At 39.8% G+C, this 17,237-nt stretch overlaps 1 protein-coding gene across 4 annotated transcripts in view; it reads left to right on the top strand.

The window, feature by feature from the left end:
- Positions 1 to 11,417: 11,417 nt before the first annotated feature.
- Positions 11,418 to 17,237, top strand: part of kirrel3b (kirre like nephrin family adhesion molecule 3b) — a 211,459-nt gene continuing 205,639 nt past the window's right edge. For 3 of the 4 annotated variants that reach the window (XM_081372331.1, XM_081372329.1, XM_081372330.1), the window contains exon 1: positions 11,436 to 11,834. In XM_081372331.1, coding sequence (XP_081228457.1) covers positions 11,792 to 11,834 — 43 coding nt within the window. In that variant the 5' untranslated portion in view covers positions 11,436 to 11,791. Of the gene's footprint in view, positions 11,835 to 17,237 lie in introns of all 4 variants that reach the window. The other variant, XM_081372332.1, reaches the window with a different exon arrangement.

The following is a 17,237-nucleotide window of genomic DNA, read 5'->3' as shown; positions in this document are numbered from 1 at the left end:
ATTCAGTTACAGAAATAGCTGCCTTTGTCCATATACAGTATGGGATTTCCTGGAACATCGTAAGTTATTACTTCTATGAGACCGCTTTGGACTTTTTGCACGAGAACGCCCTCCAGCTTTGAATTTGAATTTAACATACATTGCATAAGAGAGTTTAGTGCTCCGTAATGCTCACATTGTCTTGTTTTGGAAAAGAACATGTCCAGTTAAGCATATATCTTGTCTCTTTGAATTATAAACTAGATTTATTCACATTGGCCCATGAAAACCTTTACGTGAACACGCCGGAATTTACGTTTTTATTAAAAGTGTATTCTACGCCCGAAGTTCCACTCTGTGCATTTGTGCTTCTAAAATGTTCAGTTAAAACGTTCACAACACTGGTAACACTTTACAATATGGTTCTTTTAGTTAACTTGAGCTAATAATGAAAAAATACTTTGAAAACTTTTGACATCTCAGTTAAAGGCACAATATGTAACTTTTTTGCTTTAAAAATAGCAAAAATCACTATATCTATGTTATATATATTTTTTAGTTGTGTACTTACATTATCCCGACTGTTTCCAACAACTTTCAAACCAGGAGAAATTTGTAATTTAATTCAAAGACACGGACCGTTTCTTTATTTTCCGTTTTGTCACCTTCAATGGCGTCATATCCGCGTTGTCCCTGGTTTCCGCTCGTGCTGCCATGGCAACCAGAGCTATGAACCAGAGCCGTCTGATAGTAACCAAAGCGACAGACGTGGACAACTGTGTAGTTCGCAATGTCTATTTGCACGCTGTTGTTGTTTCGATCAAACATTACGGACCATGGCAAGCAGACTTTGGATAAAAAAGGAGAACTAAAACGAGAATCAATATCAGCGCGGTGTTTTCGAGATGCCGAGAGCTCCCATAGAGAGTATATAAACGAGAGCTCCACGTCCGAGACTTCGACCGCTCCTACATGTACTTTATTAAACAGGTGAGCACATTTACATAAAACAAATCAATGTTATATAGTTCAACAAAGATAAAATGTTAGAATATGATCTGTATGTTATTCAAATGTTGATCTAGCTTACTGCTAGTCTCATACAGACAAACTAACACATACATTTCAACACATTCAAATGCAGTTTTTTTTTTTTTTTCTTTAACCAATCAGAAGAGGATGATCAATGTGACAAACTATTTAAGGAGGGGAATTGTGAGCGGAAGTGAACTGGTAATGGGGAAGTGAAGTGTGTTGCTTGTTCGAGGAAAGTGTTGTTTGTTCGAGGAACGTGCAGAAGTATCGTGTTTCGGTACGAGAAATTGACCTGCCTGGGAGAGAAGTATGACGGAAGTTTGCAGTATCCTGGAGGTGTGATTTATCTCGGTGCGGATGACGTGACGGTGGGAATGAAAGTGAAACTGTGAGCGGTTTGGACGCTCTCTATCTCGGCTGTCAGTAGGGGTGCGTTGCCTTGGACTAATCTTCATCCCGTTTTCTTGGATTGTGCTGAAAACGAATTTCCTGTACTTACCAAAGGCCCAAAACAAAGACCAGCAGCATCGGGTACAGACTTGACGCACCCACAGTAACGTTACATGCACACGCCCCACAACACACACACACACACACACACAATTAATGAAACATTTTCCTTGACTGTCGGAGAGTATAAAAAGAGTGTGAATCGAAACTAAGTTGTGAATTCATCAGTTGATGGGTTGCTTGGACATAGACTTTCCTTCACCTCTTATATTGTGACTGTCTGAGAAAGTTCATAAAATTTGCCAGTGTCAACGTCATTGCTGTTTCCGTGCAAATCATGTGTTTTCCCCTCTTATGGTGCTTTTCCACTGCATGGTACGGCGCACAACGGTTCGGCTCGCTTCGCTTTTCCACTGCGTGGTACGACTCGACTCTGTACGGCACGGTTCGGTTCACTTTAGCTCGGTTGCTTTTCCACTGCAGTTAGTACCGCTTCAAAGTGGGTGGGGCTGATCGTTATAGTTGCCGTCTCTACTGCCATGACATCATCATATTAAATGTGAATTTTTCATTCCGTGTTGCCCCATCCACTCCTCGGCAACCAACGAGAGGAACGTCTGCACCTCGTCCACTGACCACGATTCAGCCATTTCTTTTTTTGAAGTTTATACTCTTTTTTTTTTTTGAAGCAAATACTTTTAAAACAGGTGCTACAGCATTAGCTGTTGTCTACTGGCTATTTAAATCTAGCGGGTTTAGTGTCTCGTGTCGTAAATACAATGACTCTGGTAGTGATGATTCTGTCTGACCAATCAATGATCTGCAGTGTTTTCACGTCACATTTTAGTATCGGTACGGTACGCTTGGAACCTCAACAGAGGTGGTACCATTTAAAGCGAGCCGAAGCGAGCCGTACCGTACCGTACCATGCAGTGGAAAAGCGCCAAAGCGTGCCATACCGAACCGAGCCGTACCGTACCATGCAGTGGAAAAGCGCCATTATAAAGAGAAAAATGTATATTTCTTCATAGTATATACTGCAGTGGCGGCTGGTGAAAAATATCTTAGGTGGGGCTGTGTCATATTCAAACCATGGGAGTAGGCTATTAGGCCTACTTTCTGCCCTTGGTATGTGTATTGTGTTTGATGTTTATTTTGTTCTATTCCTTAACCCACTCCCAGTGGTTCTCAAACTTTTTAGAGTTGTACCCCAAGAGGCTTAATGTCCTTCTGCGTACCCACACTCGTCACACCAAGGGACAATATTTGCCCCCTTAAATCGATTTTTTCAAGTGCATTTTTACCTTTACACATACCTTTATAAAATAAATAATGCTTTAAAAAAAAAGTTAAATAGATAAATATGCAATGATGGTAAAAACGAAGTGATGCTTTTAAATATTAAATTAAAACCGCCAGTAGGTGGTGAGTCATCGAGTCATTCAGAAATGAAGCAAGTGGTAGTATTTATGAATTAATCATTGAATCATTGACTCTAATGATTCGTTCAAAGTCGCAGATTCGTTCTCAAACACTGCTGTGTGCTGCAGTTCTGCTGTGGCTTTGGAGCTATTATTTTATTGTAAAAATAATGACAACTGTGTTGAAAATGAACATCACTTAATATTAATATTTCGTTTGTTGAACTGTTGTATAAAATCAATGTGACATTTGCAATCGCTAACGCACATGGTCGAGAATGGCAGTATAGCGCGATTTGCCGAGGCAGTAATCTGCACGAGACCTGTCATATAGCAGCCCACTACACGCTGCTTAAATGCAGACAGTTTTGACCGCAAAAGATGAGGTAATTTGATCGGATGTCATTTATTTACAGCATTTAACCTGAGAGAAATGCATGCTCAGTTTAAATCGTATTTTAAGATGAGGTAGTATTAAAGGAACGGCAAAATTCAGCATTTTGTTCCCGCACCACCTTCTGTCACCTCACGGTTTGAGAACCACCACAAACCCAGTTTGAGACCCACTGCCTTTACATATCTTTGTAAAGCGAATAATAATAATATTACAAATAATTATTAGTATTAACACAAACTGCACGATACCAGTGCTCTGTCAAAAAGTCAGTAATTATTTAATGCCATATTACAAGGCTGAGGCATTCTTACACAAAAACAAACAAAACAAATTGCACAAACTTTCCATTTGCATTTGAAATTTAATTAAAACAGTAGTTACTTTCTCAGACAGGTCCCTCGCTCCGGTAACTGTCCATGCTGGATCTATCGCTGTTGTTTTAAAAAGTAATCACGGAAAGCAAAACAAGGCATTAGCATGACGCATCCAGCTAGCTAGCCCGATAGACAGCTGTCTGATAGAGATGGGCGTGCCTCGGCTCGGGCTCGCGCAGCTTTGGGCGCTAAACAGAAGCGCCCATAGCTGACTAGATTTGAGCTCGCTGATTGGCTACAGTTTATGTCAAACATGTCAAACTTAAATCAGCAATTGGCTAAACTGATCCACAGACCCGCCTCTCTGGGGCGCCTCTCTCCAGCGCCCCAGAGCTGATCGACGTGCACGCAGGTGGAGGAGACGTGTTGAAAAAGCAGATATTTTGAATTTCTATTATATTTTTCACATATACTGGGTGTATTTAATATCTCAAACACACAAATACTGACAATTTGTATGTATGATTTATGTATATATTTACTTATTTATTTAATGAGTGTGGCTCATAAACTGTGGTCTGGCTCATGGGGGGGCGGCGCCCTAGCGCCCTCTATTGGCCAGCCGCCCCTGATATACTGATCGTTTTTTTTTTTTTTTTCTTTTTCCTTGTTTTCCATGGAAGTGTGTTACTGTCACAACAGTGATGTTGGAATGTTTTTTCCTTTGTGTGGAATTTAATTGGGGCTGAATTCCTAAAAAAATAAATGGTTAAACGAATCTGTTGGTTTCTACAAGTTTGATTTGAGTTTCCCTTTTTCAATGTCTTCATATGTAGCTGGTGGGTTGTGAGAATATATTTATTGCCAGGATTACATGCCTGGCTGGTGCCCGAACAAACCAAATTAAATATAAAAGTAAACATAAATGTTTATTAATGGGCCACCATCGCTACAAATGTTAGACCAAGTGAAACAGCGCTGCGTTACCTCACAAGTTTAATTTGTCTTATAAACTGACCTGTGAGTAATTCTGCGTGTAGTTCGGTAGAATGAAATGTCCATATTCCTTTTATATCCGCGGGACTCGCGTCGCGTGTGGAGCTGATTGCTGTCTCTTAGCAATCCCGGCCTGCTTCATATAACAGTCATGATAAAAACATCGATGTATTCAGTCATCCATAAACATTATTAGATCGGCCGGCTTGACGTTGACGTCAACATCCATAATTCTTAGCAAATGTTGCGTCATCAAACTGCACCTTTGTTATTGTAAATAGGTTAGCGACCCCTAGCCGTGAAAAATTCCATACTGTACGTTTAATGTTAAGTTCAACATTTACTATTACATGATTTAAGTCAAAAGTTTGTATCTGTTAAAAGTAGTAGACCTGAGTTATGAACTACTGAGCAATTGTATTTGTATTAACCAATGTTAACTAACATTGATAAACTATGTAAAAAAAAAAAAAAAGTGTTTCAGTTACTGCATTAACTAAAAGGACCTTATTGTAATGTGGTACTAGACCACTTTTTGCATGTGTTTACAGCTATATTTACCATGAGTGGGATTCAGGGCTCAAGGTGCAGTGGGGTTCAGAAATCCAGCATACAGACTGCTCTCTTTGCATTTTCAATTGGGACCGACGGCAAAATATTTCTGAAGTGAATATTAATGTATGTTAATATCAGGCTGAATCATCAAATTTGACTATGTTTTGCTTTGATGGCATACCGTGCAAACATCAGCATTTTCAGGATTCCTACCCACTTCGAGTATAACCTATAACACATGCACACATACACAGACCATCTTTTTATTGACTTATGTATTTATTTATTTATTTATTTGAAGCTGCAACCACTTTAACCTCATTCTAAATATATTTCTAGAAGGTTTGTTTATTTATAGTTGTTTTTTGTCGATTATTTTCTTCAAATTCTATTTAAAATGTATTAGAGCAATAAGCACAACTTGCAGTCTTCCCAATCAGCGAGTTCATTTTGAAAATATATTCTATGATTTTGCAGGAAAGAAGCAGCATTCATTTACACCTGCCAAATACCTTATGTCATATCCACATAAAAAAAGCAACAAAAAAAAAGCTCTCATTTCCCCACTTCAACAAGATTATCTTATCTTTTGCACACCATTAACCAGAGAAACTTTAAGACAGAGTAATCACATCTTACTGCAAAAATCTAATTAGCAGCACCTCTAACAGGATATGGCTCACTGGGAACCAAGCATGCGTTTAATATATCGCTCCACCTGTGGGGAGTTACTTCCTACCTGGGGTGCGTTTCCCGAAAGCATCGTTAGCCAACTATGGTCGCAAGTTCCGTCGTTACCAATAGAGTTCAATGGACATTGCGATGAAATTGCGACCATAGTTGGCTAACGATGCTTTCGGGAAACGCACCCCTGGTCTGTGTGCAGTTTGTGCAAGTTGGTCAGTCATGCAGGTTCTAGACAATCCAATGATTCAATTCTGCTGGAAGAGTGCCTGTTGAGGAAAATAAATGTGCTGCGATAAAGTTAATATAGGGGAAGTTTATCATGGAGACACCATCGCTGGAATTTGCATGCAAAATAAGGCATCTGATACATATGCAATGCAGTTGAACCAGCATTGAAGGACTTTTCCTAGTCCAAAGGGGCAGAGTAAAAACAAATGATGTAAAAGCCCTTTGACCTTTTGTGTCAGGCTTTGTCCAGTTGCATTCTGTTGACAGTGCAATTAGTTTGCGTATAGGTGGATCAGGGAAAAGGCAAATCTATACAACCTTTGCATGCTCAGGGCCTGTTTTGTCTCCATTTGTCCCCATGGTTGAATGGAAATGTTAGTCAAATTAAGCTAAATACCGACAAACTTAGTTAAAGGCCACCTGCAATTGTAGTTTTAAGACGTCACCTCAAGACTTATCTGATGTTTACTTCCATAATCGTCGCAATATCCAAAATCCAAAATATTCATCCGTTTTTTATTTATATGCTGTTTAATGTTTGATGGTCGTGTTATTTTACATGTGCGTAAGCAATGTTTCTACCGCTTGTTTCTGCTTCTTCTTCGCCTGTGTTTTGATCTGGAGATTCAGTACTCTTTCAGAAGATGTGCAACAGCGCCCCCTACAGTATAACAGTGAAAACATGAATTGCTGCAATGGTGGGGCACTATTTTTCTTTTCAGCAAATGGTATTGCGAAGAACACTGAAATCGTTGAGTTAAGTTCGTTTCTACATTGAAATTCCAACAGCCACATAAATGTGTCAAAAGGAAATATACAAGCTCTACATGTGGAGTTTCTTTAAACCAAAAGCTCTGCGCAAAGCCGCAAGAGATTGATCTCAATGCTAGCTGAAGTGTTTTCACATGGGGAAGGAAAGGCAATCAATCTCATTTATGCTGAACTTTCTCACGCCTTCATCTCAACGCTTACATTGTTCCCTCTCTCTACACTCACTGACTTAATGACTGAGAGCTGCAAAGTGACCTTTTGAAACCTACACCCTTAAAAATTACCTGGAACAAAGTAAGCATTAATCTATAAGAAAGAACAGAGCGAATGAGGAAAGGAAAGTGCGAGTCAGAAGTGTAATTCTGAGCAGGTGAGGTGGACGACCCGGAGGTGTCAATCACATAGTCTCAAAGAAATAATATAAAAATGTGTTTATTGCAGAGAAACAAACGTCAGAGCGACGTAAACTAATACATATGGATTCCAGATTTTCCACAGAGCATGAAAGCCATGACGAATACATGAAATAGATTGAATAAAGTGGTTGGGAAGTGCCATCTGAGCCTTGGCTTGTGGCTCCCGTACCTGACGGTCCAAATGGTAATGCTGTCTTTCTATTAGATGTTAAATGAAGTGAAGCCTGTTGCGAAACCTTCCACACCAGAAGGAAAGATTTAAATATGACTGACAGGCCAGTCACACATTGAGTCAAATAAAAAGTGACATGTCTGTTTATGTAGCTTGCGCCTACATATCCATTATGTACCGCAGAAGCCAGTGTGTGTGCGTCGTGGTGATTTCCATTTGTGTCTACAATGTTCAATTAGTTATCATTGGTAAATGCATTAGGTATCATGGACAGCCATTTTTGCAGCTTTTTAATCTAGTTTAATGTTAATGCATAACTATTATATTGTTTGTTGTTAATTAATGTTTGTTCACAATAATTTATACTAACTCTTTCCCTGCCATTGATGGAATTTTCTATCAGTTATGACTCAACACATTTGCAATTTAGCATTGCATCTCAGGATTGTTATTGTTATTTCAATTATCTCAAGGTTTTAGCCCATTTATTGATGGCAAAAGTATAAAGATGACAGGAGAGAAGTGGGGGTGGCAAGACGCAGGCTAGATTGAAACCTGTATCTCCCAAAGGAGCACAATAGCTCAATGGTTCTGGAGCAAACACCAGGCCGCAGATCCAAGATTCAATGCAATTCAAATCAAGGCTCCTGTAATATCTCAACTTTGCATGATTTGTATCACTACATGTTGATTTCACAGTCAAACCAAAGATGTTCCATGAAGTCCATGTGCATCATATGTATGCACTCCTGCATTTTTTTCCTTTTAATTGGATGGTTATTCTTTTGAATATGAGTGTAACTATCCAGCAAGTTTAAACCCCTCTCCAGTAAATGGATGATTGACAGGCGAGCAAGGCACTCCTGGGATGTTGCCCAGGACACATCAGAATGCGTTAGCGTTTACACATCAAATGTGATGCCGTCACATGCATTTTTGACTACCCTTGAGTGTGGTTTGTGTGATTGGATAACATCTCTATTTAGTAGTGTCCACTTGTAATAACATTACCCGAGGCAGATGTTAATATCAGTTTTTAAACGATGTCCATGTTACACTTCCTATCCATATAGTAATTTGCAAAATCTTGCTTCTCTTTGCCATTATATAGTGTGCTGTTAGATTGAATCAATGGCCGAAGTCAAGAGAGGACGCATTAGCATTGACCTTCAGCCCTCACAGCCTTGCTGGATAAATATATATTCGGGATGTTTACTGGTATGTATTCGTCCTGAACAGTAGTGTATGGGCGTTACTGTTCGGTGCATGCAGTCGCACGATGAATACATTTAGAGCTCTTTCACACCTACCTTGTTTGGTCTGAATTTTCTGACTTTTCAGTTTGATCCGAATCAAAATTACAGGTGTGAAACCTCCCCCGGACCACGACCCGGAGCAAACAGGCGAAATTTGGTCAGACGAAAAGAGGTAGTCTCGGTCCGGATCAAACTGAACAAAGGTTTGGTTCGTTTCTAGTGTGAAAGCATTACACATGTTGTTTGGACTATCAGACCATTTACAGGAAGTTTCGGTGGTTCCCGCAGGATTGCTCGCAGTCTTCTCTTCCTTTCCTGCCGGCGACGACAAAATGTTCGCATAACGAGGACGTTCATTTGGCGAATTTGAACTAGCCTCGAGTATAGTCGGCGCTGCAGGGAGTAATGCCGTAATAATAACAGTATAGTGGCAAGGATATGCGTCTGTTCATTCATTCTTGTCAAAGTTACCCGCCGAATTGACAACACGCTGACGTCAGACGCACGTCCGTTTACAAACCAATCAATGTCAAGATGCAACCCATATAGATGATGACGACAGGACGCAAGTATGTCATGTAACGTTCTTTAGTGCGCTCGCATAATTGCTATGCGAAACCAAACCAAAACTTACTGAATGTATAAAATGTATCAAAACATGAACTTTGGTTTGGACCTTGGTGCGGACTCTCAAACCAGTCTACCAGTAAATATCCCAGAAGAAGAGACGATCACTCAATATGTTTACATCTCTCAACCAGTGTTTTAACTGCGGAAATATATCAATAAAACAGCTTGAGAATAATATCTCACATGGTATTACATTTAGCTCATTTGCATTTAGTGTTGACAGCAGGTTCACTAGAGAAATGAACTCCAGAGAGAAGCATTTCATATGTGCACTATATTCGCCTATTCATTATTACTTAACCTGTTAGTAATGTCTTGATTATTTAATGTATGTTTAAATAAATTTGTCAAGAAAATAAGCTATGACAGCATACAGTTTACAACCTGTGTAAATTATTATTTTTAAAAAAGTGTAGTGGAGTAGAAAATTAATTTTATAATTAGATTTTGAAGTTAATACAAAACCTGCCTTATGTGAAATTTACAGTACATGTTTTTTTTTTTTTTTATTGTTAAAAAATCAAAGTGTTGATTGTTATATCTAAGAATAAAACATCTAAATTTAATAATTTTGACTCTGTTGTTAATTGTAAACTTTAATATTAAAGTTATGTGTAATTAAGGGCTCCACATAAAGTGTACATCATTAGCTAAGATAATGTAGATTTTTTTTATCATTAAGAACATTTTAATTATAATCTAATTTATTTAAACACATATAAACGTTTTATTTTTTTACTGTTTTTAATTTTTTTTTTCCCTGCTGTACCGAACGTGACTTCAATACCGAGGTACATGCCGAACCGTCATGTTTGTGTACCATTACACCCCTAACACATATGTATTTGTATACTGTAGCTTATAAAACAAGTGGTTAAATGTATATGTATGAGAACACGTGCTCCATGTGCGCACACAATCCCGGTTTTCAGCTAAACAGAATTAGACACAAGGAACCGTTCTACTTGTTTTAGTTTAGTTATTCTAAAATACCACTGAAAGACTTCAAAAGAGAGGAATTATCTAGACACCAGGTGATTATAAGTATTCTCATGAAATATTGATCCTCGGCTTTTTGTGCTTCAGTCAGATGGAGCAATGGGCATTTTCTGGTTTGAAACCTTCTCAAATAAAATAATTGATTGTTAAAGCTAACAAGATCGTAAGACTCAAAACTGCAGTAAAGCTTACAAAATAAACATTCAACCTGACTCAAACAGCACATCTTCTACTTAACTGCCAGGTTGTCATCGCCTTGCATATTTCATGAGTGTATCAAAAAGAAAGATTGTTTTATAAAACAAGATTGTTTAAAAGATAGCACATACCCTGTAGAACCACTTTTATAATTGGCTAAACACAGACACACACACACACACACACACACACACACACACACACACACACACACACACACACACACACACACTTAGTTTCACTTAGTGGCTGCCATAAACTTAGATTATTACCTCTAAATAATTCACACAAACTATATTGTCTATTCCTTGACCATTTTGTTCTTTTCCTGTTGTTTTACTGAGTAAATGCACCAGGCCTTCTTTTCTATAGAAGAGAAGAGAGGGAGTAGAGGGGAAATGCATCATGCAATATTTAATGTGTAAAACAGTCTTGTTAGCAAGCCGTGCATTAGTGAGATTAACAACTTCTACATTAGTGGGCAATAAATGATGAGTCTGAATTCTGTTTTACTCATTTAGAAAAGAGGAGCTATAAGGTTACATCTCTGTGTTCTTTTAGACTAGTGCAAACAGACACTTGACTCTTTAAGTCTGGTTCAACGAGATGATTGACATGCAAAGCAACCAATCACAGCTCATTTGATTATTAGACATGTAGATGGTCCCTTTTCACTCAGGATGTTCTTTCTTTCTTTCTTTCTTTCTTTCTTTCTTTCTTTCTTTCTTTCTTTCTTTCTTTCTTTCTTTCTTTCAGTCCCATTTCCCAAAGGTTAGCTCTGATTCCCAGCCTCTTGCTAGACCAGCGTTGCTCCGCTTGATCGGGTGGGCGGGCCTTGTGTGCAGCCGGCCCCCTCCTCCACTGAGAGAAAGAGCAAGGGAGGAGGAGGGAGGAGTGAGAAAGAGAGAGAGGCAGACTGACTCTGTGAGCCGGAGAATGGAAGAGCAGTGTGTGTGTGAGAGAGCGCCAGAGAGAGAGAGAGAGAGAGAGAGCATGAGTACTCTGAGTTTATGAGAGCGCTTGCACACGCATCATCAGAACAGAGTCACTTCAGTTACCGTAGGACAACACAGCAGATTGGTATCACAGCACACTGAGAAAGAGAGCGAACAAGGGAACACAAGAAGAAAGAGATTGACAGAGAGCCTTTCTTCATTAAGAGAGCACATCGGGGGACTGACAATAGCAGCCAGCCAGAAGAGTGGTGCGCCGGTGTGTGTGTGTGAACTTTCCCAGCCTGACTTCCGCTCGGTGCCCAAGAGGTCACCACCCCTGCGAAGTGCCGAGATGATCCCGGAGGTCTTTCTGATCTTGTGGCTGACGGGTCACGGTAAGCTGCCTGGTCTCCTCGTCTCCGCTGTGTTGTGTCCTGTGTCAGTGTTGCGAGATGGGAATCTCTGGGAGTTGAACCGGAGTCTTGAGCTCGGAGGTTTCGGCTGTGAAACCTAGAGTTTGTGTCTAACAGTTTGAAGTAGTTGCATGGCATCTTGTTTGTCTGTCATACAAGTTTCATTGAACACCCAGATCTCGGTTGCTTGTGAGGTCAGGCTATTGACCGAAGGCACGTCAAAGGATGTTCAACTCGCGCACCGGCGAGCAAACACATCGCACTTGATTATTCTTAGACGGTCTCTGAGTCTGTAAACAGTCGGGCTTAGCATCGGCTGACGGATGTTTCCGCTGCTTGCCGCCAGGTGGTTGTCTTTGAAAAACAATTGGATCGAATTGGAGACTGCCGCGGAGACCCCTCAGAGCGTTTGCCGGCTCTCTCGTACGCGTCCTCCGCGAGCAGCTGAGAGGGGAGGCAGTGACTCGCCAGCGCTAGATAGATTGAGTTGATTGTCTTCCTCTGCAGCGACCGGTGACCCAGAAAAGGAAGTTCAAATAAATCCGAAAGCCCCGGGACTTTATTTGAAGCCCCTTGTGCGGGAAACTAGCAGCACTGGCTGCATCACAAAGAGTTTGTTTGGGTTTAGAAAACACAAATTCCTCGGACTTTAATGGAATCATCTTAGGCTACAGAGTTTCAGTTAGAGAATTTCTTCTGCATCTCCTAAGCTGTCTCTCTCTCTCTCCCTCAAAGTCTCTTCACGGTTATCACACAGCGTACGCAAATCAAAGCCGAGCCGAGTTAGCAGAGCAAACTTAATGACCTGCTTATCACTCAACTTGTTTCCTCACTCCAACCCTCATTAAATTGTTGCAAATACTGTACCCTTCACTCACGATCTGATGGCGAGAGCAGCATGTTCACATAACCCACAGTGTTAATATATAACTTCACACATGAAAACAGGGAGAGAGTGTGGAACTGCTTTGAGGATGACAGTGGGAGTGAAGTATGGGGCGCTCCGTTTCTTGTTTAGTAGATCATGCCTCGGGAGGCTGTCAGCTTTATGATCTAGTTTTATGGCAGTGTTAGCTATGTGTCCAGCGAATAGCGTTTTTTTACTTTTTTTTTTTCATCGTGGATGGTTTTAGAAGATGGGGGAACACTAGCGTTCATCATTTGATGACATCTTTCATGAAAACACTTTAGATCCTCATGCTATTCTTGTCTGAAAGTTGGCATAACAAACTGTCCATGCATCAAACATGTTCAATTATTATGATGAATTGATTTTTTTTAATGAATTTGTGAAAAGAAAAGCTCATAACCCTTTGAAATCATCATTAAAAAGAATTGTGGAGGTCTTAATGCAACATGCTAACAATACACAGTTACCGCCAATAGGAATGCAGTCAGACAGTCTGTCTGATCTCCTTCCCGTCTAACTCTTTAAAGCTCTCAGCACATAAAGCATCACGCACCAGGCAAAGTCGGCTTGTTTTGCTTTGCTGTGCAGTTGAGCTGAGCTAGGTATTGTGGTTGTAAAAAATAAAAGCAAAACAGGCAGGTAAACAAGATAACAACAGGCGTTCTTGTCGCCCCGCTCTGCCCCTGGGGATGGCAGGTTCCCCAAAGCTAGATTGTGTTCTACACATTATTGCTGTTTATGGAACTAACCAGTGTCAGCAGAAATACATATATTAGAAAAAGTCCAGGAGAAAACCAAGTCTTTTATTTAGGGGAGAAAAAGAAAGATTAGGAGAAACGTATGTGTGTGTGAGAGGTTGACAAAAAGTCCAATAGCGGCGCTTGGAGCTTAGAAAGTCTGTATTGAGTTTTTGTCAAGAGTTGAGGGTATATGTAGGGCACTTTCCCTCCCTCCGTCACACACACACACACACACACACACACACACACCAGGTGACAAGCCCTAACTGATGGCACGCAGTCGAGCAGAAGCTCACCCTTGTGCAGCACAGAAAGCTGTCGCACCACAGGCAAACCTTCTGTCCAAGAGCTTCTCTCTCTCTCTCTCTACGTCTTTTTTTCTCGCTCTCTTAGTCATAGTTTGTTCATTTTCTGAGAGACAGCACTTTTTCTAGCTTCTCTATCTGTCCACTTTTGTTCCATTTCTCTTTTCTAACACGTCCCTCGGATGAAAATGTTGCTTCTCGCCATATCTGTTTTCCTTCACTGGCCGTGTCAGAAGGGGAATCAGGGTTTTTCATAGAATTTTTGTGGAAAAGCACGTTTCATCACCGAAAAGTCCTCTACTTAATCAGCATTTTTGTCTCATTTCTCATTAAAAATATGCAAAAATCCTCAGAACAAGATGAAATTGCTTGAAAATCAAAATTGCTTGAGATGATAAGACTTGTTTTTGGGAGAATATATCTTGAATTGGGTTCATTTATCTTACCCCACTGGCATTCATTTCTTGTTTTAATCATAAACCTCATAAATATGTTATTATAAATATGCTTAAAACAAGAAAAAGAAAATTGCCAGTGGGTTAAGAAAAGTATCTGAACTTAATTCTAGATATATTTTCTGAAAACATGACTTATTATCTTGTGAAACAATGCTATATCCGTCAATTAAAATAGTTCAAAGGGTTTTTGGATTATTTAACTGGAAAACAAGACAACAAATATAGAATTTCTTGCATCTGGCCCTTTTTGCTCCATCCATTCCTCGGATGAAATTATCAATATCTGTTTTCACTGCCCTTGTCAGAAGGGAAATCAGGGTTTCTTCGTGTAATTTCTGTGAAATTGCACTTTTCATCTCCATTATTTTGCATAACATATACCGTAAGTAAATATTTCTAGAAGATAAATTACTTGATCAAAATGTTGTGAGACTAATTTTGAAAGAATACTTTGAATTGAGTTTATCTCACCCCATTTGCATTGTTTTAATCATAAACCTCCCGAAATGATATTCGATTTATGTTTAGAAAACAAGAACTATTTCCAGTGGGTTAAGAAAAGTAACTCAACTTAATTCTAGATAGATTTATTTAAAAGAAGTATATACACACACACACACACACACATATATATATATATATATATATATATATATATATATATATATATATATATATATATATATATATATATATATACACACACACACACCATGGAATTCTCTTGCATCTGTTTTATTCCATCCGATACTTTTCTCAGTAACTGTATTCTGTCACTGCCTGTGTCACATGGGAAATCAGTGTTTTTTTAATGGCATTTCAGCAAAACATCATAAAAAAGGTCTTTTAATATACGCTCGTCTCACCCATCCAATACTCTGCTGCAGGACTCAACATTATAGAGTGTCTCATTACACATTATTCAGCTTTCCTCTTCCCCTGTCGTGCTCAAGTCCACTGGGGGCAGTGTGACATAGATCTGAGGACCGTCTATGTCTATCCACATTCCTCTTGTCCTCCATCACTCTCTCCCTCCCCCGTCATCCTCTCCTAACCGCTGCCGTCTTGTTCTGATAGATGAGGCAAATGCTCTTCAGGAGCGTCTGGTGTTAAGTCCCCACGCAGCCAAGGGCATAAGCTGTGTCTTAACCCTAGAAAGCAGGTCTTAGTGTGTCCTCTCTCTCTCTCTCTCTCTCTCTCTCTCTCTCTCACTAAGCCGCACCTCACCAGGCTGGTAATTAAAATGTCACTTTTGGCTGTTTTCAGGCCAAATCTCGGCTGCCTTATACACGTATAAAAGGAATCTCAGTGTGTTTCATTTTAAAATGTGGAACAATTTTTCCCTGGTCAGACTTTGCAAATCATCACAAATCCTTTTTCAACATGGATGTGGACCAAATCCGATCAAATGTAATGGATTTTTACATCTCAGTAATATTTCAGGTTTAATTAATTTCAAATTTCTACATGACATTCCGGTTTCTTCTTTGGCGGACCTTTTTTTTTTAATCCTTGGATTAAGCCGTTTTGTGTGCCAGCGATGGGTAACATAAACGACATAAACGCATAGTCATCACGGACAGTAAACGCGTATCAGTATTCTTCTGTCCTTCTTGCTGTCATTCTTTATCGACAACCAAAGCTAAAGAGCTGACAGCGGCTCTGCCCATGGATACATGTGTGAGTCGCTGAGCTGTGACCACCTACTGTTATTTTGTCTGTGACGTCCGACCCCTTTAATGTGGTCCACAAGGCGGTAACACCTTCCCTGGCCACATTAGCCCACTCCCACTCTCAAGTGAACACTGACGACTGCATTTCTCAGAGAGAGGGAGGTTATTTTCTAGAAGTAATAGTACAGTATTTCGGATGGAAATAGAGATGAAACACATTTTATATTGCATACATTCTTGTTTTTGTTTTTGTTTTATTTAAGGTTTCACTGATCAGAAAGGGTATTAGATTGTAGGGGTTTCACGAATATGGAAAAACTGTTAAAATCGAGGAATTAAAAAAAATTGATTTCCATGCAGGCCATGTCTGAAGTGAATATAATTGTATTTAAATTATGGTAGTTATTATAATACCATAGTAGTTAACATTAAAGGTCAGGATTTTCTTATATATATTTATGTAATAAGCATGAACAACTGGAAAAGTTATGGAAAAGTAACAACAAATCTTTGGTTGAAAAGAGTGGAAGAAAATCCAAAATCTAAGAAATATGATCTGCTGTAGAATATGTGTATTTTCCTCCTCTTCTTCTTCTTTTTTTTTTTTTTTTTTTTTCGTTTAAAAAAAAAAATTCTTTGCAAATCGAGAGAGATTTTTCTTTCTTCAGTTGGGTTGTTTGTATCTCCTCAGATTCAGGTCAAGAGAAGATGGCCGTTAATTTGGCCTTGATTCTTGAAATCCATTGAGAGCAGCTTTGCTGACAAGCTCTGTGCATAAACAAGATGTTTTTACTGGACTTTATTAAGCTGAACCAATGAAATCTGTGCTTTTAACCACGTAGCAGAAACCAATCCCGCCACCCCCCACCCTTCATCTCCATCATCCTCTCCCACACCCCTGACCCGCGCCCACCCTGTGCCCTCCGTGCTTATGAAACCATCCCTGTGGAAATCTCAGGGCCATAGAGCTGAATTGCTGGATTTATCCAAATTGGTGCACTTTTTGAGAAATGGGCATTATGTGGGATTACATGTCAGCTGAGCGTGATGTTGAGTAATTTAACCAGATGCTGCGGCGATCATGAGGTCACCTGTGGGGCTTCCACTCAGCTCTTTCTGTTTATTCCGTAAGGATGAGCAGAGAGCCGGAGGGGGCCAAAAGGGACGGGAAACGTATCTCTCCATGGACCTATGTTAGGCAGAGAGAGCTTCAGAAGGGAACGGAGGGTCAGCCTCCCAGGAAAACCACAAGGATTTTGCTACAGATTATGGCCGAGATTAATGGCGTCTAAATTGCGA

This window comes from Scardinius erythrophthalmus (genome assembly GCF_964197995.2).
Source record: "Scardinius erythrophthalmus genome assembly, chromosome: 8".
Lineage (NCBI taxonomy): Eukaryota > Metazoa > Chordata > Actinopteri > Cypriniformes > Leuciscidae > Scardinius > Scardinius erythrophthalmus.
Note: the sequence above shows the minus strand (reverse complement) of the source record. Positions and strands in the feature narration are given on the sequence as shown.